This window comes from Botryllus schlosseri, chromosome 14, assembly GCF_051294905.1.
Source record: "Botryllus schlosseri isolate E-star chromosome 14, Bs_hap1, whole genome shotgun sequence".
NCBI lineage: Eukaryota > Metazoa > Chordata > Ascidiacea > Stolidobranchia > Styelidae > Botryllus > Botryllus schlosseri.
This window is the reverse complement of record NC_137249.1, coordinates 1187102-1213400: the sequence shown is the minus strand read 5'-3', so window position 1 is coordinate 1213400 and position 26299 is coordinate 1187102. Positions and strand designations below refer to the sequence as shown.

Here is a 26299-nt window from a genome sequence, read left to right as displayed (position 1 = left end):
TCAGCATAGACATATTTTAGCAGTTTCAGCACACATTGTTACTTAACACTTGTGAGACACAATTCGCTGCGCTTGACAAATACCAGCTCGCTAACCCGCAAAGTCAACCACATCATTTTCACACCAGTTGTGCAGTTAATAGGTTATAGTTCCTTGTGCCAAATCTATTGAGCTTCTAATGTAAACACAATGAATTCAGTAAGAGTCTGTCATGTAGTATACCAATGAAAATTTCGTCCAAACCTTCACTGAGCCATTGGAACCAGGTGAGTAATTGTAATTATATATTCTATGGACACCAACAGATACCCTACATATGAAATTAGCGAATAGTAGTTTCTCACTGGTGTGACTATTTCCAAATCGGATTGTAGTGTGCTGACTGTGTGTAATTAAAAAAAGCACTGCTTTGAAAATGTAAATTTTGAAATAAATTTTCCCTTACGAGTAGTTGAGTAGGTAGGATTAATAAAAATTTATGTATTAAAAGTCATTATTACGCTAACAGGAGGCACACACTGCACATTAGGGCGGTTCAAAAATAACATTTTTTCCTTAATCTTGCGGGCTACATGATTAAATCGTCAGGTTACCTTAAAAAACGACGCACACCAAATTTGAATTCATTCCAACCAATATTCGCGGTTTACGTAGAGTTTGAAAATTTTGAATTTGCCCAGAAACGCAAAACATTTTTTTTTTCATATTTTTCTGCTAACCCCATGAAATTGTTGGGCTGTCTTCAAAGACTATGCAAAACAAATTTGACTCAATTCTAAGCAGTAGAAGTGGAGTTATATCAGTTTTTCTTCGATAATTCTGGGATTATCCTCGATCGGGGGATGATCCAAGAATTTTCATCGAAAAACTGGAATAACTCCGCTTCTACGGCTTGGAATTGAGTCAAATTTGTTTTGCATAGTCTTTGAAGACAGCCCAACAATTTCATGGGGTTAGCAGAAAAATTTGAAAAAAAAATTTTTTGCGTTTCTGGGCAAATTCAAAATTTTCAAACTCTACGTAAACCGCGAATATTGGTTGGAATGAATTCAAATTTGGTGTGCGTCGTTTTTTAAGGTAACCTGACGATTTAATCATGTAGCCCGCAAGATTAAGGAAAAAATGTTATTTTTGAACCGCCCTACTGCACATACAGTCATACACGGACCACCCATCTTCGCAACAATACTACACTCTTTACCTGACCAAGTAGGCCTACAATAACGTTTGATCACAAAATCACCTACCGACAAAACAGTTGCACTGAATCTTCTCGCTCGAACTGATCCTGGCGTGACACTGCCGTGATGCCAAGCGATTCGAGCATCAATTTCACTGAAAACATTATGGACGGCGATGAAGCAAACTTCTTCTAATTTACATAGCAACATTAACGCAGGATATACTACTGTGTGGTTCTACTCGAGTCGGTAGGTAATAATTGAACAAGAAAATTCAGTTGGCAGATAGTAGTTAGTGCTATCAAACCTTGAAATGGCATGCTACAATCAGACATGGGGTAATCGCGATTAGTAATCGTAATCGATTACGACGATTACAGCATTTTCAAGTAATCGTAATCGCAATCGATTACATTCGAAAAAAATCCAAAGTAATCGTAATCGTAATCGACTACTTCACATATCTAATCGATTTCTTTGTGAAAGAACGATTACTTTTTTATTTGTACAATGAATATGACATAACCGAACATTCGTGAACAAGAAGGGATATTATACCAGGTTATTGACAGAGATGAGCGGATTTGAAATTTCTATGTCCTAATCCAATCCAAATCCGAACCTTCAAATCCAAATCCAAATCCTAATCCATAACTTTTTTATATTCAAGTCCATGTCCAATCCTAATCCGATTCCAACTGGAAATTCAGAAAAAATACCCATTTGTGCAATGGAGGGATTCGAAAATTTTCTTTCACAACCAACGATTCACTTGATTCAAGATAACTTGGTAACCATAAGTACATTAATAACTGATCTGAATAAAGTTTGTCGCCATTCGCCACACGACATTTCAATCTCCCAGAAAATCGGTAAATCCAATCCAAATCCTAATCCGTTCTGAAAAAAATGTCTAATCCAAATCCAATCCAAATCCGACAAAATTTCACAAATCCTGTTTTTTGAAAACCTAATCCTAATCCATGCTCATCTCTGGTTATTGATAGTGCAAACGGTTGATTTTCAAACGCCACTGCTCATTATTGCGTCAGAAGTATTAGCTTTGCTCGTCCTTGCGTAAGAAGTATCCGCACGTAGTAAATATATATTTGATGTACATTGTTGTGTGATTGTTAGAACAGTGTAAGCCATGCTGTATATCAGGTTAACAATACACTCCAGACGCCACTACCTCGCAGCCAGATAATAATCACCACTCTGCCTAGTTTCACATAGTAACTTATGTATTGATGTTTGGTTATGCTTAGTTAAACGCAGTTTGACCGTTGCTGCTTGGCGAGCAGTAGGTCTATCTATGTAGTATACGTATGTATTGTACGTACACCGGACAAAGATTTGAAATTTTGTACTCGTTAAATAAAACATTACGATGGTCAAAATCAACAGCTGCTGAGATATATCATAACCGTTCTTTGCCGTTTCTCGTAACGGCAGCTTGCAGTATCTGTATTAAGTGGAAGGTACAATTGTAAGTTCACTTTATCTTATTCTCATATGACTCTACTTGAAACGGGCGCCAATCGTTATTTCAGAATTCTTCACTCGACATTTATACCTGTCGCCATAGCCATCCGCTTATACACCATGTTAGCGTGGGCTGTTGGTACAATCAGGACCAAAACAGCAATTCGTCCCGCACTCCAAACGTTGGTATTGGTAAGGTAGTAACCAAGTCAAAATGTTCCGAGTCACAAGTCAATCTCACTTTTATAGTTTTGACTCGAGTCAAGTCGAGTCATTTTCAATTCACCCCCGAGTCAAGTCCGAGTCCAAGTCAGCTAGTTTAGGGTTGAGTTAGAATCATAGTGTTTGACTCGAGTATGAGTCCAAGTCGTTATGTACACAGATCAGTTTCAGATCAATCCGGTTCAACCCACTTTTTTCAACTTTGCTCGAGTGAAATAGAATGGCTCGTATTCATAATATAGTAATTTTCATCAGTTTTCACAGTTTACGGCCCTATTTCCAAGTATCAGGACTGATAGACGAAATACAAATAATGCCGTAACTTTACTATTCTTCGAAGTTACATGGAATGTCTGTCTTGGCCGTTCTAATCTCGAGTCATATGACTTGGTTCGAGTCATGCAAAATCGAGTCGAGTTAATTTGCGCATTTGAAAAAATGACTCGAGTTAAGTCTAGTCACCAACAAATCGCAACTCGAGTCGGACTCGAGTCGAGTCATGACTCGAGTCATTACAACCCTGGGTATTGGAGCCCCATAGGGTGGCCAGTTTTAAAGTTGATGACTGAATTTCGTTTTGGCCAAGGTCATTCTTTGGTAGCACACTTTGTGGAGTTGAATGTTGGCCGAAATTGCATACTTCTTTTGGTGTGTTGTGGCGGGGCAATGACCGCCACCGAAATGCCTATTCCTATAAATTATGCATGCTTTTTTTTTCTTGAGGGGGAGAGGTATGCATTTCAAAATCAAGCTATTTAAAGACATTAAATCCCGAAGCTCGAAGAAAATTTTCAAGTTAATTAACTCTCTTGAAAATACTCTATAATAATTTATGTTGACTGACGAAGTACTTTTGAGTCCTCTTAGAGCTCGCTCTCGGTCCTATTGGGGAGTTTTGAGTGTGACAGTTACGGACCTGGTAAGAATGCAAATCGTTACGGGCGACGAATAGTCCTGCATAGAGTTGGGCAATGGGTGCATTATGACGTAACAAGCAAATTACGTATAATTTATAAAGAAAGTTGTTATTCATTTGACCTTTTCATTGCAAGCCTTATATTGTCTTCCAATATCTCTTCTGAAATTAGTTCTAAGAAGCAAAACAAATATAATCGTGAGTAATCGTGATTACTTTTGAAATGTAATCGTAATCGTAATCGACTACTTCCTGATTTTGCTGTAATCGTAATCGTAATCGTAATCGCGGGACTCACAAGTAATCGTAATCGCAATCGATTACATTCGTGAAGTAATCACCCCATGTCTGGCTACAATTAGAGCTAGGCACAATGATTTGGGTACTCAAATCTGAATCGAGTATTCTAAAGATTTAAGTCACGTAGTGAGAGACGATTCTTCCTGGTACTGAAATTATACGATTTCGCCACTTGGAGTTGATTCATCGATGAAAATTATAATTTCGATAGCATTTCAACTCTGAAAACCGTGAAATTTCAATTGGTAGAATCACAGCATACGAAACATGTAGTACTAAGTTACACACATTAGTGGAGATGACATATCTGTGAAATCGTGATCAGCCCAGTGCAAAAAAAAATACGCATGGTCAAAAAAATACCAAATTATCTTTGACGTGACGTGATAGATTATATTATATGTCGTAGGATAAAAGATACTCATTTTCATATTTGAATTTTAAACATTTTTCATTAATGGCACCAACCCATTCAATCAGATACCGGTACTTGATTTTGCCGTAACTGCAATGCCATATGTTCACGTGTAAATGAGCGAAGGCCTATGCCATACGCAGTCTAGTATGGGTAATCTAATTGGGATTCGTCAGCACAGAAGGCACGTTTTAGTGATCGGATACTCACCGAAATTTCACCATTAAATATAGCGAGCCAATGCTCAATAGGTTTAATAGAATAAAACCTACATATGCCCGAATTGACAACAACGCAAAAGCCTCTCTTAACAGAAATAATTAAATTAAATATTAATTGTCTTACTTCATATCATTCAGCATCGGGGCGCTGTTACATCTTTTCAAGTCACTATCGCCCAACACATCATCAAACTTCAACTGTGACGATATGTTGAGTTTCCGTTTGAACGCCGACGGGCTTCTGGTTTGATTCGGAAACGCCAATTTGCCAGGCCGACGCCTTATCGCGTACGGAGATGGATCGCCGGACCCAACGCTATGAGTTCTGCACACAGTCGGCTTTTGGAATGGGCTGTCGTCCAGTAAATTCTTTTGAAACGTTTCGGAGTTTATGAAGACAGGGGGAGACAGTTTGAATGCTTCGTTCGGGCACGTTTCAGTGGTGGTATTGCTCATTTCAAGTGACTGCCTATTGTCGGATTCGTCCGCCAATGGCACACTGTCGCTCTTAGCCATTTGAAGTTTGAACACGCTGCCGTTTCGACTATTTCCTGTCGCCATTTTTGAAGAGTCTGGGACATCAACAGCTTGGCTTTTGTCGTCGTTGAGATCGACGTGCGTGTCCAAACACATTGAATCGCTCTCTAAGTCCATGTCACAGTCGATAGTGCTTTTCTCGGCATCACATTCTGTGGGTGCCGCGGTGGATGTGTCCATTTCAGACGACATTGCCTTTTAAACTTTGGATTTTATTAACGGAAAAACAGTAACCGAAGTGTTCATCACACAAGCACGAATTCTGGAAAGTTACATAAAATAAGAGTTGTCACGAACCAGTTCAATTGGAGCAATACAAATAACACATCTGTCGTTCTTCAGAGATATAGCCGACACACCGGTTACAGACTTTCAAACGCTACTGGATTTTCAAAATGTGCAACCAGAACTAACGAACTTTAAAACTCCACAACCAGCCCGACATCAGTACAAGTTTGAAATGGTATGCGTTTCGACCCCGAAAACCCACCCCTTTGCTACGCCACTATTAGCAGTGATTTCTCTGAGCTAGCAATGACTGCAAGAACATCACACAACAGAACACCGGTATCACGATTCACACGAAACTGCGAATGTTGTTTTCTAGTTGTTCGGCAACTAATTATACATAACTAGAGCCCCTCAGTTTTCAAATCCACAACCAGAGCTAGAACTACTCAAAAGACCAGTAATTAACCAAGTAATCAACTAACCAGATATGCAGTTCATGCAAATCTGAATGAATTCCATTATCTAAACTCTGCGAGTTTGTTACTAAGCTTCGAACTTTCAATCCAGTGCATAGTTGCGACAGGGAATGATTTTATTGGTGATTTAGTGGAAAATTAAAGATTTAAAAGCTAATTTGTTTGCGCGATATTAATTCTTTACAATTTACAAATGGTGTAGGCCTATCACAAATTCACAATGGTCATTACGATCCAGGTTCACAGACAAAATTATGAATTTGCGATGTAGGCTAGTATAGGGTTACCATATTTTTAGAACACAAATCCCGGACGCTCTTTAGCGCCCACTAGCGGATTTCAAAAGGAGGTTTGAGCACATTGTGGGTCAATATGACGTCACACTAGCAAAGCTTTGTCTATCGACTAGAGGTGGTCACGATCCGGTTCAGCTTCAGGAGTGTGTGGTTGGGTGTTGTAAGTTGTAACCAGGGCCGAACCCACATTTTCCAGCCCACTCCCGCCCAAATAAACACTGATCTCGAGCCGATCGTAGGGTAAGCGATGCAAAATCTGAGGGCTTACTATGCATCTGATTTGAATGAACTATGTCAATAAGCATATTCCACTGGACAAGGAAGATGCAGATATAGCCTTGTACGGCTTTCTAAGTCTTGCACCACCCCGCCATACTATCACAATGCGTCAAGTGGAGAAGTCATGGACACCAGCGTTACTAATCAGGTCTTTGGTCTGACCCGGCTGGGGATCGAACCCACGACCTACCGACCAAGAAGCCGGACGCTTCACTATTACACTATCCTGTCGGTTTACGCTATCTTGTACATCGTTAAGTCATATATGTCCAAACGGCCTAAACCGACTCTATGAATATACTTTTATCTTGTAATTGCGATTACAATTAAACTTATTTCTGTAACTTAATGTTATTTTGGTTTATTTTTTATCGCAGTTTTTGCGAGGGTGGTAGTCCCCATATTAAAATAAATATATGTCCTACTAAATCGCGCGCAGCGCGAAGAAAATTTTCATGTAGCATAAATCTGCCCAAAAATAATATTGTTTATGTTGATTTAGGAAAAAATTATGAGCTTACTTCAAAATTCCGGACATTCCTCCCGGACGCAGTTTTAATAGTGAAATTCCGGACATGTCCGGGAAATTCCAGACGTATGCCAGACGTATGGCAACCCTAGGCTAGTATGCATTCAACGCTGAAATGAAGCAGCCGAACGAAAAATGTGTGTGTATCAAATAATAACGTTTCAAAGGTACGTATAGAGAGTTAATTTGGTTACAACTTGAATAAAGTGATCATTTACAGATCGATTATACCTAGATATCAACAAAACACCAATAATTGAAATATTCCATATTACTGGAACCTTATAGACACATATATAAAAGCTAACATATCTCATAGTCCTAGATTTACAATTCATTTAAACATATTTGCGGGGTATCAAAGACAAATTGCGCAGGTAATGAGAACTTTGAGGCACAACCTTGACCCCTTCTTATCCATGCAAATTTTTTGCCGGACAGTTTTTCAGAAGATCTTTAAAAATATTAGGCTTAGAATATCCGAGATTACAGAATTAAAAGGGGTGTAATTAAGGGAACAAAATTCAAATTCTTAAAACACTCAATTCTCCAATCAATAATCAAGTAAATATTCAAATCTCATTTGCCAGCATGTAAACCTGAATAGACAATGGAAGCCAGAATTACTGTGTGATGTATGATCAATCGATCATTCCTCATTCGCAGTATGCTAAAGACAAGAATTGCAGTATTTTTTCTGCACTGAAACCAGAGCAGTATCCATAACTATGGTCTCCTTGAAACAGACTTCATATATGAATTACTATCTTGGGTTGATCTGTCCCCTCATAGGTTTTGCTAGTGACTAGGACTGCAATGTCATCACAGGAAGTTTATTGGGTAGGCCTGCGGGCCATCGCCTACCTATCAATAACCAGAAAAAGCAATTAAATACCAAATCTGTTTGAAGGTAAATTGTAGGGCTGGGCAAAATCGAGTACCTGAGTGATTCGATTCTGAATCACGTAATATGCTTCGAGTCGAGTCGAGTAATCGAGTATCACGCATTATGACGTCATAACAAATTGTAATGCGTCAAAGTTCAAATATGGACTAATGCCACCACCAAGAATATAATGCCTGTTATCCATCTAATAAAAGATACTTTGGTATTTTTGACCATATCGATTTCATTACCCTTGGTGACAGTGACAATGTTGTGGAATAATCATGACTTCGGAAATGTGCTACGTCCAGTAGGCTAACCTCGTATGCTACGACACCGCCAATCAAAGGTTTCTAGGCTTCAATAGTATCGGAACTATAAATTCTCGTTGAAAAATTAACCTTCAGTGGTGAGAAGTGTATAATTTCAGTACTCGAAAAAATCGACATTTACTACTCGACTCGAATCATTGAAATTAATACTCGATTCAGATTCGAGTACTCGAATCATTGTGCCCAGCCCTAGTAAATTGTATCTCACAGTATAGACAAATACATTCATGCCTTTGCAATAGGTTTAGCATAGACGCTATCGTTTGATTTAGACATAGGCTTCGGTACACAGCACAAATCAGATATAGATAAATCATTACACTACAGGAACTTTGCTATAACATGTCTATGGCTATGTTATACAACAAGGTTAGGCCTACATACGGCATTAAACGAGAATAGTAAAAATCCTAAGAGCTGGTAGCCATACTTGAATTCGAACAATGAATTTTATAGAACTATAAGGTAATGATTTCAATTCCCTATGGAAGAAGTAGCACCAAGATTCTAGAATCAGGTTCAAATTACAGTTGTAGATAGGCCGCGTGGTATTAAGCTTATTAATTACACTTCCCAGTAGGTTTCTGGAGTCAAATTCGCCAAAGCAATCACGAACCAAGCGAATATGATTGGAATTGCATAGTACACAAAAAAACAGATACCTCCATCGCATGACACAGTACGGGTATCCAAGGTATTCGCATCAAGCCTACGTCATGAACCAAGAACCGGCAAGCAAAAACTATCTTCCATTTGGTCTCGATCTTTGAACGAACCGACATGGCCTCCCGTCGCGAAATAAGAGAATTCATTCATGGAAGCGAACGGATCTCGCTTGTGTTGTAAACATAACGTTGCCCAAATCCAACAAGCAAACAATCAGAACAATGCTGCCATCTTACGGACGGAATATAGAGATGCGAGTGTAAAATATATAAAAAAAAATTGAAAATTCCCAACTCATTCATCAGGGGTTCAGTGTACTCCCGAAAATTCTTCGAATATATTCGTGCTCCGTAATACTGTTAATAATTTACCAATCAACAAAACGCAAAATACTCGGATCATAACAGTCGAATATGGTTCGGGGAATATAATCTGAGGGAAGGAAGAGGCTTGGCCGTTTTCCGGCTACCAAATCGGTGAAAGTTGACACTGTGTAATTGGTATTTAAAAGACCCTATGCGTACGACACCAATTCAATTCGCCGGGCAAGGTATTTACGGATATCGTAGAGCCGAGGAGGTATAGGACATCGTCTTATTTCAAGACGAAATTCAAGCAGATAATACTGAATCAATAAACCTACTATAGCTTCTGAAAGTAGTTAACGCTGGATCACGTTTATGCGATCTCGTAGCAACAGGTGCAGCTCTTACTTTGTTAGATTGCCCGTTTTGTGATATTTCTTTGGTTCTCGATAACCTGACGCATTTCCATTGCCAGAGCACCTGGGTGGGGCAGTCGAAAATTAACCGTCTACTAACTTTCTTCTCAATTGCGTGCTACTTTTCGACATGTTTCTAGTTAAGTAATTACTCTCCTAGGACTGAGATGAACTCTGTAATATTCAAATTATGAACAACGAACAATGCACTCATTTCAGCGATAAGTATGCGTCCTGACTATGTAGCATTTGCATTGTACTACTCATTTCATTAGATGAGTTGCTGCAAAGAGAATTTCTATGGATACAACACTTACAAGAGAAACGATTGTTGATATACAATCTTCTTCCCATAATACTCGGGATCATTTCAATGTCAGTATATTATTCAATTTTATTCTGAAGTTCCGTACCTTCGAGTCTCACCAAGAGCAACCTAATGGGCAGACACTGGTACAAGCACTGAAATCTACTGACCGCTGCAACACCGATTGATAAGAAAATCTTCAACAAGCCTCCAGAGGTAAAGTCCAGTAATGTATTTCAGTATAAAGAATCTTGATAAAAAGTAACAAAAGACAATAACTGATCTGAATTTGATCATTGCAAGATAGCAGTGATGGCACGAACATTTGTGCGGTTTAAATGCCAGTCGAGAAGGGCAACGTCGCATGTTCAATTGTGCATAAAATGCCAGATTTTGTAATATTGTCACAGGGGTGTAGTGTAGTCTCTGATTGTAACCTAATCTCAACCATTAACAAGTCGATCATATATAGAACCAGATCGGGTCAAAGTATTCATCGTGGGTATCGGGTCAAAGTATTCATCGTGGGTACATCGATGCAGACTTTCTAGTTGATTTCATGTCCGAGCATAGCAAGATGTTCAAATGAATGCTATGAAGTTTTGGAAATGCGTCCCAAGCTAGCTGCTGTGTCTTTTGGATATCGGCGAAGGTGTAAGTTATCAATTTTGTCCGTAAACAATATCAATCAGGCTCTAGAAGCGACCGCGTACTGTACGAAACAGAGATCTCATCACCATCACCGATGTTGAATATGTGGCATACTTGTTCTGCCACAGTCAAGTGTGAGTTTAGCATTGCAGTTCCATACTGCCCATGACAAATTTCCGCAGCAGAGCGCAGAACAGCACCACACACAAGTTCTTTCTTGCAGTGCGACCGGTCCCTGGAATATTGACGAGATGGCGGCAGGCTAACGTAGCTGCCCCTCACTTCGGATCTCTACTCAAATGAAAACCCAGGTTGAGACGAGTCTGAAGACAGTCTGCCGGAAACTTGTGCCTGAATAACATTAACCAATATGTGATGGTGATACGATTGTTGATATACAATGTTCTTTTCAATTCTCTACTAGTTGCTGACGATTACCCCTGACGAGTGTCAGCCAAAAATATTCAATATCAATATATTATTCAATTGTATATTGGAAGAGCTTCTTGGAGGTACAGAACTTCAATATACAATTAAATAGTATATTCATATTGAAATGAACCCGAATATTTTCGGCTGACACTCGTCAGGGGTAATCGTCAGCAACTAGTAGAGAATTGGAAAGAACATTGAATATCAACAATCGTATCACAAAATATGACGTCACCAGCATGAAATTTCGAATGAGAGAACGTTCAATGTTCAAGTACATTGAACGTTCTCTCATTCGAAATTTCATGCTGGTGACGTCATATTTTGTGATACGATTGTTGATATTCAATGTTCTTTCCAATTCTCTACTAGTTGCTGACGATTACCCCTGACGAGTGTCAGCCGAAAATATTCGGGTTCATTTCAATATGAATATACTATTTAATTGTAAATTGTATATTGAAGTTCTGTACCCATATATATATGATACACATTATTCACTACCACAATTATAAACATCATTAAAGCCGGACACTTTGGCATTAGCCAGACTAAAATTTCTGATATATCCAGAGGTGGTCAAAGTAGTAAGCGTTGTTACTCAAGTAGAAATAGAAGTAGCGCCAAAATTTCTATGCAATTACAAGTAGATTAGCAATATCCGAGACACATGAAAATGACTTAGGTTGGGGGCAGAAAATATGAATTTTGCCTTAAGTGCTCGAGCAAGTAGTTTTAATAAGCAGATTTCATACTTCCCATACTTTTAGCGGTTGATCAGAGTCTGTTACTCTCAAATTGAAAAATGTATCTTTTTTGCGACTAACGCGAGATGACTAATGGCCTGGGTAGGGCAAAATCGAGCATTGGACTTCGAGCATCGCTCATAATGACACCAAAACAGCACGGAAGATATGAAAAGTTGAAATATACACCTTTAATGCAGCCACGAAGTGTCAGTTCTACATGCCATGAAAAATGATTCAGTATTTTTTTGACCATACCTATTTCACTGCAATTTGTGACAATGCTGTCGGTTGATCATGTCATTTTCACCAACATACTAGCTTTGTAGGCCTACTACATTTCATATGCTGCGATACAATCAATAGTGGTTTTCAGCCTTCCTCGGTGAAACCAGTATCAAATCTAAAATTCTCGTTGATAAGTTAACTCTTAGAGCAGGGGTTCTCAACCTGGGAAGCTCTCAGGGGGGCGCGAGAAATTGACCACGTCTGTATGAATTCTGACTAAAAATGTGCTTCACAGTCATTCTGAGAAGACGATTGTTCAAGATGAAACTTATTTCATATTCAAGAAATCTCGCCAAATTCTAACTCCAGCAGTCGACGCTCATCGGTGTATATTGGCTGATTTCAACTTCATTTGAGCAAATTCTTGATATTGTTTGAAAATTTGGAGCAATTCCCACGTGTAAGTCATTCATTACTTCATAGCTTTGGCAGTAGCCTAAAGTTCGGTGCGCTGGGTAGCTGTTGTTAATAATTGGCGAACTGCACTGCCTAAGACAGATTTAGATACAATATAAGTTGCCCGGTTTCGCCCTCAATTAAGTTACCCTAACCAAACACAATTTATTCAATTCCAAAACTGATCAAATTTAGCATGGCAGTACAGAACGATGCCGTGCCCTCTGTAGTCACTACCAGCATTAGGATTAGTCTCAGTGCAACCTACCTTGAAATAATTTGATGTCCTGTTCAATGTTTTAGTTCTATTTTCAAACAAGTTTGGGGAAATTTGTCAGAAATGTTAAAGACTCAACAACTGGAATGCGGATTCAAACTTGGCGGAAGACATACCATATGTATACTATTAGATCACGGAAGGGCAACCTGTTGCTGTTGATGGGAATTTGTGCGGCCGTCGACAACTAATTCAATTGGTATGTGTTGGCATCCGTCGACATGCAAATTGAAATTACGAATTCACTCCCAAATTTTTGAGAGATTTTAATTAAATTTGAAATTTTCTTCACACTCCGCGCAATTTAACATAACTTGATTTTTCGATTTTATTAGTAGTGCCCTTCTCACTCTGAGCCGGAATCGGAATCGTGTGCTCCTCACAAAAGAAATTTGGCCGATTTTAATATATTTCCACTACCGATACAATCGACAATCCCGATCGGGAGTCAAGAAATAACAGCATGCAACCAAGTGACTAATAACATTTGGCCCACCCGAAGATGCATTATCGTTTATAACTTGCCCTAAATTTTCAAAAGCTCTCCCTCAATGAGCCCTACCAGTGTATCTGATCACATGGGCTAAGAGAGGATAAATATTTGATAATAATATGTGATATGCTACTATTAATTACGGAATTCGCGCTCGCCGCGACAATATGCAATCCCAGCAGCTATTCATAACATTGTGACTCGCGATTTCGGTACGTACAAAAGGCTTTTGCTAAAAGTATAATGGTCCGGCTTCCGGAGTTCACCGGCAATGGATATGGACAGATTAACATAGGTATTTCGCGTCCAGTTAGTTCATTACGGCTATGCCCTGGAATGCGGCCTTAGGTTACATAAGTAATCGAAATGGGCCGTGATTAGCAAAAAGGTTGCCTACCTCTGTTTAGATGATGTGCTCTTTTTGACATGACGAAAAGTGTAGGGAGGGGTCAGGGGGGGGGCGCAATATTTCCGACCATCCCCAAGGGGGCGCATGTCCAAAAAGGTTGAGAACCGCTGTCTTAGAGGCAAGGAGCGTATAACTTCCGTACTCGTAAAAATAATCTCTTACTTCGCGACTCCAATCATTAGAATGAATACTCGGGTCATTGCGCCCGAGTACCACTTTCTAATGATAAAAATCAAAGCTAGCTAACCTTGTTGAAGTTCGGTGATCCGTGGATTACGTTGGCCCCGATTTTCGAGTAATCACTGCCCGATGGCAGAAAGACCAGTTTCGGGGTGGAGGTGGATGGACTTCGCGACGTAGAGGACAATTGTCTCCCTAATCCCATCGGCGAGGCAGAAGTGACGCCGGATTGAAAAGTACCACCAGACGAGTTTTGACTCGAAAGCGTAGATCTGCCCGGCTGAAATTTTTTGTTAATTAGGATAGGGTGTTTAAATTTATGTTCCACCAGGGTTGTAATGACTCGACTTGTGTTTTTTTGTTGACTCGAGTCAATTTTTCCATTGAATTGACTCATTGTGCATGACTCGAAACTAGGACGACCAGGACAGACATTTCATCGTAACTTCGAAGAATAGTAAGTCACCACATATTCGTATTTCGTCTATCAGACCTGATACTTGGAAAATACGGCAGGAAACCGTTAAGACTGAGGATGAGGAAAATTACGATATTAAGAATGTGAGCCATTCTATATCACTTAAGCTGAGTTGAAAAAATTGTGCTGAACCGGATGGAGCTCAAAACTGAACAGTGAACACAATAACTTAGACTCAGAATCGAGACACAATGCTATGACTCGGACTCGACCCTCTACTCACTGACATGGAATTTGACTCGGAGGTGAATTGAAAATGACTCGACTGGACTCGAGTCAAAACTATACAAGTGAGATTGACTTGCGACTTGGTTACGACCCTGTCATGACATCATAACAGTATCACAGACGTGGAAGTTCAAATGCTTGCCCGGCATATCAGCAATGAGCCTGTGACACATGAAAAAAACGGCAGCTGAGCATGGAACACTCTAGCATGTGACTTTATAACCATAAAACAAACCCCAACCCCAACCATAACCCTGATATTAACCCTTATATATATATCCTAACCCGAAAAATAGTCCTAACCCAATCCTGACCTGTAATTCAACTCACATGATCATCTGCCGAAATGTCACACGCCAGAACCCCGCGTGCTCACATGTCAACGGACTAGTTAAAATATGTACCTACTTTTTATGTGACTACAAAGAATATAACGTTAGTTCTACACAGCATAACGATAATTCAGTATTTTTACGACAAAGCCTATCTCATTACACTCTGCGACAATGTTGTGGGTTAATCACGTCTTCACAGAAATAACATTTCCAATAACGTACATAGCTTTGCACTACGTTTCGTATGCTGCAATACTAGCAATTGAGTTTACAAGAAAGTATCAAAACTCTTAGTGGCTCAGAGCGTACAATTTCAGTACTCAAAAATCCTTCCGCACTACTCGACTCAAATCAGAGTACCCACACCTGTTCGGAACCCTATCATTTTTAATCTACAATCGCCGACGCTACACTTACCGACGGCCTACTAAGCCCAGCCGATGCCAGTAACTTGGCCTTGTGCGCTTCCGCCTCTCTCAGCTTTATCACGTGAACGCACAGGAGAGGGCCGAGATATCCGTATTCGGAATGATATTCGTCGGATAGATCTGGAGACGACCGTAGCCCCTTTATCACGGGTCCGCAATGTTTCTGGAGAAAAAGTATTTAATAATTCAATTTTAATGTCATTTGATAATAATATAATTACAGTGTTATTATAAGAGACTGACTGATTGGTATTACACTTTGAAAGAAATATCGGTATCGGGTGTTCGAGGCAAAAATATCTGCAATTTTCGTGACGTCACAGTATGGTAGTTGGGAGTCAGAAAACTATAATCTGCGACTGCTAGACTAGGAATATTGATCTATTTCTAATAGCTTAAAGCTGCCCAGATGCAGACTTTCTAGTTTATTTCATGTCCAAGTATAGCAATGATTGTAAAGCTGCTCGAACACGTAAATGCTGCGAAGTTTTGGAAACACAACTTAAGCTAGATGCCACATCTTTTGAATACAGGAAGTTGATAAGAGTTATCAGTTTTACCTACTCAAAAATCCGATATAGGTCAGGCTCTAAATATTACATTCAAGGAATTTGAATACTTACCACTAATAGTCCGCGCAGATGCTCGGCCGCCGTCTTGTCGATATTGTTAAGCAACGGACTATCCAACACGTTTTTAATTCTTTCGCCCTCCACTTGTAAATGAGGAAGCACGAGACTTTGAATAACCTGCGAAAATATTTTCTAAATTTCAGCAAGAGACGTTTCCCGATTCTCCTGATCTGTCCCCGATCCTACTAACAACAGGCTACATCACAGGTTTGTAATGACTCGAGTCACAATTTTTGATAATTTGACGATTTTTGTCAATTTGTGTATTGACTCGAGTCATCGCGCATGACCCAGTCATATGACTCGAGACTCAGATGGCCAAGCCCGACATTTTATTGTCATTTCGAAGAATAGTAAAGTAACCAACTAACTAACTGTAACTAAGTAACTGGGATTTCGTCTTTGGTATGGGTACTTGAAAATGCGACCAAAAACTGCTAAAAGTGAGGGAAATTAGTAGATTATGAATGCGAACTATTCGATATCACCAAACAGAGTTATAAAAAGTAGGTGTAGCAAGACTTTAACTGGATACTGAGCAGTCAACACAATGACTTGAACTCGACCCTCTGATACCTGACTTGGACTCGGACTTGACTCGAGTCAAACCATAAAAGTGAGATTGACTTGTGACTTTGAGCCTTGCGACTCGGTTACAACCCTGCTACATCATTACAGACATATTGGAGGCAGGCCTACCAGTGTATTGGATAGCCTTCAAGCTGTCCAGATGGATTTAGTATTGAAAGTATCAATGGAAACTAAATATCAAGTTGGAGGTATGTAACTAAAAGAATGATTCGAAAAGTTAAGAAGTTTAGATGGAACTTAATTATATATATGTCCGGATCTGTTCAGTTCGATCTATCTTAAAGTTAACTACACCCAGTAAGATATTAATATACTCGACTATAAATAAGCGATAGTTATCATATTGGAAGAGCTTATTAGAGGTACACAACTTCAATATACAGTGGAACACGCTTTTGTTTGTGTGCCTTGGGAGTCGGCTTTTATCAAAATACGCAAACCTAGTTTGCGCCAACAGTAGGACTTGTAAAGAGAGTAAATTTTGTGATACGATTGTTGATAGGTAATGTTCTTTCCAATCCTCTACTAGTAGCTGACGATTATAAATTGTAATTTGGACTGCAAAATCGAAAATTACTGAAAAATATAATACACAAATATTCAACCTTAGTCATTAATCAACATGAAACAAATCTAGCCAGCCAGGCTGTTCAGTGTTCAACATACCACAGGTCCAAGTTCGGCGAGACCAGCTACACTTCCATATCGTGCGGCCAGAGACGATTTCTCATCGTGCAGGCACTGGAATAAATCAGAGCGGCAGATTAACACGTCTGCGGACTCATGCAGGGTCATTTAAAGGAAATTCCAGGATCCTATAGTAATAATAACAATAACAGTAATGATAGAGCGCTAAATATAGCAATATTATCCCTAGTCCCTACACTAGGGCGCTGTATACAAGGGGAATAAAATATGATGTATAATGATATGTATAAAATACGGACTGGATAGTTGTAGGAAAAGAATGAATACTACTGCAGTTGTAGTGCGCGCGTAGACAACTAATAGAGGTTAAACAAAATGTTCTTATATTATCTTTATTATCGAATTTGAGATCCCCTAGATTCAAAGTTATTATTCTAGATTCAGCTCAATGATATTTTTGAAATACAACTACAGAAATGAATTGCAGAAAGATTGATTATTTTGTCTGCCACGTTCACTTATATGCTTACTGTCACTAATAGAAAGTCGCAGCTATGGAGACACAGACGGAGAAAATCTTCAGCTTTTCCAAACGAGCTTAGAATTATATCGGTAAAATTGTTTCTCAAATTAAAGTATATTAGATTATGATTTATGAATTACAAAACCTTGGAAATTGAACTAAATCCCAAATAAGAAAGATACACAACAAAAATCAAGTTCAGTTCACATTCAAACAGAGTTCATTTTCGTAAGCACGAGAATGGCAAATATCTGTACACCGAGCTTGGCTCATTTTACACTATACAGTTCTCCTGTAGCATTTTCATTAAAACCATAAATAAGACTAGAAGGCAAATTGAGAGCATAGAAACATTCCACAAATTAGGTCGAAGTTAGATTACCGGCATTTCGCTGTAATTAGTCTAATTACAAAACTAGAATCATCTAGCCGTCCAAGTCTGCCCTGGCATCAACAGAAATAGCAGAGGACAACATTTCTCACCTTACAAAACGTCGAGGTGATCCTCGGTTGAATAAGATTTGTGGAAGTGCTGAAGCTTCTGCAAATCTGCGCCATGAGACGCGCGGCGTAATCGCGCAGCGCCCAATGGTTGTCGACGTCGGGCCGGGTGCACAGCTGTCGGCTCACAATGCAGGTCATCACGGCGGGAATCATTTCATGAAGCTTGGTGGAAAATTAGTGATGTTAGCATTAACATAATGTACGATTTATTTAATAATAAAAAATTATAAAAATTTCACTACCTAACCAAGAAATTGTTAGGTTGTCTGCAAAGAAGATGCACCGCAAATTTGGCTCAATTCCAACCAGTGGAAGCGAAGCTATTGGGGAACAAAGTTTTGGATTTGAAAAATATAGTATTTACAGTGTCAAATTCTTTAAATATTTATTATAGATCCACCACCCATCGTAAATTGCTATGTTTTGAAACCTTAAATTTTGAACATCAGGAACTTCGTCTCTATAGATTGGAATTGAGCTAAATTTGTTGTGTATCAGTCCAATTTTTTATGCTGCTGACGACAGTAATGAATTGAAAATCATATTACAAGGTCTAACCCGTATCTCGCAATAAAATCACATACCTAAGACAGTATCATGACGTAATACAACTCACATATTTTTCCAAGTTCAACGTCGAATTGTCCATCAACGCCTTCACCATCCGCATGAGGTAGATCAGTAGAGCCAGATTATTTTGCACCACATTCACCCGAACGCCTTCCGACACGAAAGTGCTGAATCTCGGTAACATCTGAGATAGCCCCGGATCCGTAGATAAGCTTTGAAGGGCTTCCTGTATGCAGCAGTCAGAAAAGGTGTTGGTGGATCATGACCATTTGCAAAGAAAAGAAAATGCTAGGAATCCTCAGATAATATGTTGCTGAGAGACTCTTGCAGGAAATGAATTTCAGTATACAATTAACACTCATCGGGAGTAATCGTCAGCAACTAGTAGAGAATTGAAAAGAACATTGTATATCAACAATCGTATCACCAAATATGACGCCATCAGCTTGAAAATGAGAATAACTGTTGCAAACACACGACTCAAAGTTCAATGTACTATTTTTAGATTATACAAAAACTCATTCTGTTTGCACCAGCTACTGACATTTTTTGACAAAAAATCTACTCCCAAGGTGATACGATTGTTGATATGCAATGTACTTTTCAATTCTGTTCCAATTGCTGACGATTACTGCTGTCGAGCGATTAATATGAAGATATTTTTCAAGAGTTTAAACTTAGGAAAGCGAACACATATTCACAGACTCACAGCTCTTCTTGCTTCACTGGATCCAACGGCAGCTTCTGTAATTTCTTTGTAGTAGAGCTGCTGTTCCACTGACAGCTCGTGAGTAAATCTCGGCTTGAGATCGACATTATTTTCAAGCTTTACTTTTTTCTGGCAAAGGAATACAACACAAAGATTAAAATGATTCACAGATCTTGTTTCGCAGTACATCAAACAACCACAATTCCGACAGAGGCTTGATGTCTGGAATTTAAATGTGTATTCACAAATCAAAATATCATTGCTTTAATAGCTGCAATCGCAACCCAGCGATTATCGAACACCTGGGATATGGTAATGCTAGAGTACATTCATCCTAAGATAGAGAGTGAAGAAGTATTGGCCCATCAAGTATCCCGAGCAGGGAAATATAAAAATCACCTTATCTTTATTATCCGAGTCCAAAGTGGCATTCTTCAGTGGGTTATTCGCAGGAACGACGGAACTTTTCATTGGCTGAGCGCCAGGAAGCGGTTTAGTCTCGGTTTTGTTCAGTACATCGAGCAAGGTCACTTGCTCCGGTGCAGGATTATCGGGAATGTTGGGTTGGACTCCATCAATCGCAAGCCAGTGAGCTGAAAATAGCCAAAATACATTTAGTAGAATGATTAAATATATGATTAACAATGTACAATAGAATAGTATATTAACACTGAAATGTGTGATTAACATCCAACAAATAGCGAAGATCCAGGATTAAATGAGTCCCTAACATAAAAATTACTCAACCCTACCAATAACTATACTACAAAAAGATATTCTCCCAGTAAACCAAACGTTTTATATCTATTTCCAATTTTCCATCATAAGATAAGAACAAAATACGAACCTTTGATGGATGTATCGTATGGAACTCTTGGAAGAGGATTACTGATAAGCTCATTCAAGTCAATCTCTTTGTCTTCAATGAAATGCAATTCCCGTCCTCCGCCACTAGCGAACCGAAATGGGATGAATTCTTCCGAAACAAATCCATAGACGGGCTCCACATTTTTAGACTAAAACAAAGGTAGTATTACAGAGGAGTGAAAACGATTAATGGCACTATAGAATGTTGGACAATTTAACATAGCAACACATAACATAAATTACGTTATCAAGTGATTACACAGGTAAATAGATGAACAAAACATGGAAATCACAATTTATACAGGCCAAGAGCCCGAAGCATTATCATCAAGATTTCAAGATATTGAAAGTCGTGGAAGAGAAAGATTACATTAGTGCTTTGATGCTTCTACCGTTAGTCACAGACATTTTTCACTGATAACTGAATAGGGTTAGGTTTGCTCTGGTTTTTGTTGGGCGTTTTCCCAATTGAGTGATGGTAATAGCAGTCTTCCTAAATCTAAATAAACCATGGGACAGCATGTCTGGCTAGTAATAACTGAAGAAGCCCCCGTATTTTGATAAGTTTTAATGAAGATGCTGTTACCGTACAGACACCAAGCGCAACACAACACTGTAAAGCAGCGTAGAATTACTACATGACAATAGCCACAAACCCGCAATGCGCAGTCAATATCATGACAAGATAATGATGCCGACCTCCGATGCATGGCAAACTTCATTGCTTCCTGAAAAAAGGAGATCAAAATGAGAAACATCCTAAAAATACTGCGCTATACTGCAAAATTATGGCAATAAGTATCGGTGCTGAACTGATAGAGAATTCAAAGAAGTCAGATAGAATGTCTCGAGTCATCATGACTTGGTAGACTCTACACAAGTACATGTCAAGTCATGTTCAAGATAATGACTCGGTTCAAGTCATTATAACCCTGGTTTAAGGTTAAGACAACCTCATCCGTAATTATAATCAAGTCGGACAGCTTATAAGATATAAACCAATTACCTGCAGCACTTCCTTCAGTCTGTATGTAGCTTCCTCAGCGAGACATTGCAAGGTGTCTTCCGACATACGATTAACTCCAATGGATTCGCTAATAACTTTCATAGATTCCATTGAAAATGAACTCGGCCGATCCGTTTTCTTCTTAGGTTCATTTGTCAGCCTTCTGGAGTTGACAGATTCTGCCATTTTTATCTATTTATATGCTAAACTGGCCCCGTGGATATACTCAGCTATCGCAGCTCCCGCAGCTATCACTTGTGGATATACTCAGCTATCGCAGCTATCACTTGTGGATATACTCAGCTATCACAGCTATCGCAGCTATCACCAAAAATCGCAGACATACAGGTCATTTAAAGGTCACGTATCGTTTAGGGCGCAGCTATCAGCTCTGGAGCACGTTTGGGTTCAAATAGTGCGCAGCTATCAGCTTCGGAGCACGTCCGGGATGAAATAGTGCGCAACTATCAGCTCTGGAGCACGTCTGGGTTGAAATAGTGCGCAGCTATCAGCTCCGGAGCACGCCCGGATGCAAATAGTGCGCAGCTATCAGCTCAAAAGCACGTCTGGGTTCAAATAGTGCGCAGCTATCAGCTCCGGAGCACGTCCGGGTTGAAATAGTGCGCAGCTATCAGCTCAAAAGCACGTCTGGGTTCAAATAGTGCGCAGCTATCAGTTCCGGAGCAAGTCTGAGTTGAAATAGTGCGCAGCTATCAGCTCCGGAGCAAGTCCGGATGCAAATAGTGCGCAGCTATCAGCTTTGGAGCACGTCTGGGTTGAAATAGTGCGCAGCTATCAGCTTTGGAGCACGTCTGGGTTGAAATAGTGCGCAGCTATCAGCTCCAGAGGTAGTCCGGGTTGAAATAGTGCGCAGCTATCAGCTTTGGAGCACGTCTGGGTTGAAATAGTGCGCAGCTATCAGCTCCAGAGGTAGTCCGGGTTGAAATAGTGCGCAGCTATCAGCTTTGGAGCACGTCTGGGTTGAAATAGTGCGCAGCTATCAGCTCCAGAGGTAGTCCGGGTTGAAATAGTGCGCAGCTATCAGCTCAGGACCACGTCCTGATTGAAATAGTGCGCAGCTGTCAGCTCAGGAGCACCTGTGGACTCGAATTCATTCATTACATTGCATGCAAGGACTATCTTCCTGATTTTCAGTGTACAGGCGGGGAACAGATATTGTGACATCCACACGGGATCAAAAGAAATTTCGTTACTTTGTATTGAAAGCTCTACTTACGAATAATTATGCAGCTGTAAATATATATTTGTTATAATATTGACTAACACCTGTGCGATTCCGTGGATGTAGTGTAGGCCTTCCCTACTAACGGCTCTGCCTATCATAGATATTCACTGATCTGATATCGGACGTGTGCGACTGCAGGTATAGTATATTGAGGCCTATATACTCACTACACGGGCCTTATACGTATCTAATTAATATAATGCACGGCCCAAAGACAATATTTCGATACTAGTGCACCAGGGTGTGTTACTTTGATTGGTATATCATGAATAAAATATAGCTCGGAGACCTACTCGCCTGGGAACTATATCAAACTACTATGAGTAAATGAAGCCGCTGCACATTCCATGTATAAGGGTACGTGCCAACAAGCCTGATTCAAACATATTTTTATGAAATATATCCGTGATTGGATGAAACGAAAGTCTCACGTTTTACATAATGATTACAGCGGGGTTATTGCCTTCGAAAAATTTTGATTATGAATAAAATAGTATTTACGGTGATTATTTCTTTAATTATTTATTATAGTAAATAATCGTAAATACTATTTTATTCAAATCCAAATTTTTCGACGGCAATAACTCCGCTTCCACTGATTGGAATTGAACCAAATTTGGTGAACATCGTTTCCATAGACAACCTAACACTTTCATGGGGTGAACAGAAAATTTTCAAATTTTTTGTTATTTATTTTTATATAATAAATAGAATCTTTCTTCTCCTGTAGCAATGCGGCTACTGGTTGGAATTGAACCAAATTCAACATCCGAGTCATGACTAGAGTCAGGGTTGTAATCAATCGATCATTTATTGACTCAAGTCACCATTTTCTGATGACTCGACTTGACTCAAGTCATTTTCTCAAAATACGGAAATGACTCGACTCGACTCGAGTCTATATGTGTAATTGCACGTGACTCGAACCAAGTCATATGACTCGAGACTTACACGGCCAAGACTGACATTTCATTGAAATTTCGAAGAATTGTAAATTAACCATCCTATTGTTACTGATACTTGAAAATGCGACCAGAAACATTTAAAAGTGAGGAAAATTAGTATATTATGAATGCGAACCATTCGATATCACCAAAGCGAGTTATAGAAATTGGGTTTAACAAAACTTTAAATGGAAAACGAGCAGTCAACACATCAACAGGATAACTTGGACTCGGACTCGAGTCATAATACCATGACTCGGACTCGAACCTCTGCTCGATGACTTGGACTCGGAATTGACTCGGTGGCGAATTGAAAATGACTTCACTGGAATCGATTTAAAACTATAAAAGTGAGAGTGACTTGTGACTCGGAGCCTTGTGACTTGGTTACAACCCTGACTCGAGTCATCCCAACACTGGCCCAGACGTGCTCTGGAGCTGATATCTGCGCACTATTTGCATCCGGACTTGCTCCAGAGCTGATAGCTGCGCACTATTTCAACCTGGACGTGCTCCGGGGCTGATAGCTGCGCACTATTTCAACTGAGACGTGCCCCGGATTTGATAGCTGCGCACTATTTCAACCCAGACAAGCTCCAGCGCTGATAGCTGCTCACTATTTGAACCGAGACGTGATTCTGAGCTGATAGCTGCGCACTATTTCAACCCGGACTTGCTCCAGCGCTGATAGCTGCGCACTATTTCAACCCGGCCATGCTCCGGATCTGATAGCTGCGCACTATTTCAACTCAGACTTGCTCCGGAACTGATAGCTGCGCACTATTTGAACCCAGACGTGCTTTCGAGCTGATAGCAGCGCTCTATTTGCATCCGGGCGTGCTCCGGAGCTGATAGCTGCGCACTTTTTCAACCCGGATGTGCTCCGGAGCTGATAGCTGCGCACTATTTGAACCCAGACGTGCTTTTGAGCTGATAGCAGCGCACTATTTGCATCCGGGCGTGCTCCGGAGCTGATAGCTGCGCAATATTTGAACCCAGACGTGCTCCAGAGCTGATAGCTGCGCACTATTTACTCCCGGACGTGCTCCGAAGCTGATAGCTGCGCACTATTTGAACCCAGACGTGGTCCGGAGCTGATAGCTGCGCCCTAAACGATACGTGACCTTTATTTGACCTGTATGTCTGCGATTTTTGGTGATAGCTGCGATAGCTGTGATAGCTGAGTGTATCCACAAGTGATAGCTGCGATAGCTGCGGGAGCTGCGATAGCTGCGATAGCTGAGTGTATCCACGGGGCCCTAAACTCTGCGTCAATGTTATATAGAGCAATATACAAGAATAACTGTTGGAATGGAGAGTCAATTTTATTACCAATGATGTCCATGAAAATTAAGCTCCGGTATGGTCTAATTAATTAAGTTCATTTTATTTTTTTCTTCGTATATATATACATTCATTTTTATATACGCCTGTTTCATATTGTTTGACCGACCGCCACCACAACAACTTCAACAAATAAGGCCTAATAGGCAGCCAAGGCCTACGCATGCCAAATCCATTACATTCACATAAATATTGTTATATACATATACATATTGCAATATTTGTCAATCTATTTCCATCTACGCCAACTACGCTACATCATCTTGCCCTGCACCGGCTAGCCTAGCGGTTATACTGGCAAGCCGAAAGCTGAATGCTGAATGCTGTCATCCGGGCAGAAGGTATGTACCAGAGATGAGCATGGATTAGGATTAGGTTTTGAAAAAACAGGATTTGTGAAATTTTGTCGGATTTGGATTGGATTTGGATTAGACATTTTTTTCAGAACGGATTAGGATTTGGATTGGATTTACCTATTTTCTGGGAGATTGAAATAACGTGTGGCGAATGGCGACAAACTTTATTCAGATCAGTTATTAATCATCATCATCATCATTGGTTTATTAGCAATTTTATCAGTTCAATACACCACAAAAAATGCGATACAATGAATAGACAGGAAGATGTCGAAGCGACTTGGATTTGTCAATGGAATCGGACACCCACCTTGGCCTAGGCGTAGTAAAAAAGGAGGCATGCACACTGAATGAAAGTAAAGAATACAGTATAGAAAAAGAAAGCGACAAGAAACGTACTAAGTTATCTTGAATAAAGTGAATCGTTGGTTGTGAACGAAAATTTTCGAATCCCTCCATTGCATAAATTAGTATTTTTTCTGAATTCCCAGTTGGAATCGGATTAGGATTGGACATGGACTTGAATATGAAAAAGTCATGGATTAGGATTAGGAGTTGGATTTGAAGGTTCGGATTTGGATTGGATTAGGACATAGAAATTTCAAATCCGCTCATCTCTGGTATGTACGAGTATTCTTATACATAGAATAGATATCACCTATCATTTCTAAAATGAAGTATCCAAGCTAAGTTTTATAATAATATCATTTGCATACAAAAAAACGAGAAATAACATATTTTGAGCTACACACAGGGATATATAGAAGTTCTATATATCCCTGGCTACACATTACACAAGTACCCGTTGCCTCTTCTTTACTTCGCCTAGGCTCAGGTGGGTGTCCAAGTTGTTTCGACACCTTCCTATCTTTTCATTGTATTGCAGTCTTGTGATGTTCTGAAACGATGAAAATATTAATAAACCTGATTGATTGATTGACGTATAATATGGCTCGCTCTGCTCCCAAAGCTCACTGGAGTTGACGGTTGTGATTGACAGCGCGCGAAACTAATGGAA

At 39.7% G+C, this 26299-nt stretch overlaps 2 protein-coding genes across 4 annotated transcripts in view; both read right to left on the bottom strand.

The window, feature by feature from the left end:
• The window catches only part of LOC145454992 (uncharacterized), a 28870-nt gene extending 19741 nt beyond the window's left edge, over positions 1–9129 (bottom strand). The window contains exons 1-3 of one of the 2 annotated variants that reach the window (XM_080332943.1): positions 8969–9129; positions 4865–5539; positions 1248–1335 (exon numbers count right to left, since the gene is read on the bottom strand). In XM_080332943.1, the coding sequence (XP_080189069.1) occupies positions 1248–1335; positions 4865–5469 (693 nt within the window). In that variant the 5' untranslated portion in view covers positions 5470–5539; positions 8969–9129. Of the gene's footprint in view, positions 1–1247; positions 1336–4864; positions 5540–7080; positions 8912–8968 lie in introns of those variants that run through there. The other variant, XM_080332942.1, reaches the window with a different exon arrangement.
• Positions 9130–10217: 1088 nt separating this feature from the next.
• On the bottom strand, positions 10218–26224 carry LOC145454994 (transcription initiation factor TFIID subunit 6-like). 2 transcript variants are annotated; one of them, XM_080332946.1, is made up of 13 exons: positions 26084–26224; positions 21392–21554; positions 21042–21113; positions 20366–20534; positions 19918–20111; positions 19519–19647; positions 18856–19035; positions 18219–18401; positions 17231–17305; positions 15965–16090; positions 15331–15504; positions 13940–14152; positions 10218–11002 (listed from the first exon to the last, which is right to left on the bottom strand). In XM_080332946.1, the coding sequence occupies exons 2-13, from the start codon at positions 21500–21502 to the stop codon at positions 10943–10945; spliced, it is 1686 nt and encodes a 561-aa protein (XP_080189072.1). In that variant the 5' UTR covers positions 21503–21554; positions 26084–26224; the 3' UTR covers positions 10218–10942. The 2 variants fall into 2 exon arrangements, with proteins under 2 accessions (XP_080189072.1, XP_080189071.1); XM_080332945.1 differs by lacking the exon at positions 26084–26224 and having other exon boundaries at positions 21392–21595.
• Positions 26225–26299: the final 75 nt, after the last annotated feature.

Excerpts from the sequence above, each read along its gene's own strand:
- LOC145454994 (XM_080332945.1), bottom strand. The coding sequence starts at position 21,577 with ATGGCAGAATCTGTCAACTCCAGAAGGCTGACAAATGAACCTAAGAAG. Across the intron at positions 20,535-21,041 it reads ATATTGACTGCGCATTGCGG|TCTAAAAATGTGGAGCCCGT; the intron begins GTTTGTGGCTAT and ends CCTTTGTTTTAG. Across the intron at positions 17,306-18,218 it reads TCACCTCGACGTTTTGTAAG|TGCCTGCACGATGAGAAATC; the intron begins GTGAGAAATGTT and ends GATTTATTCCAG.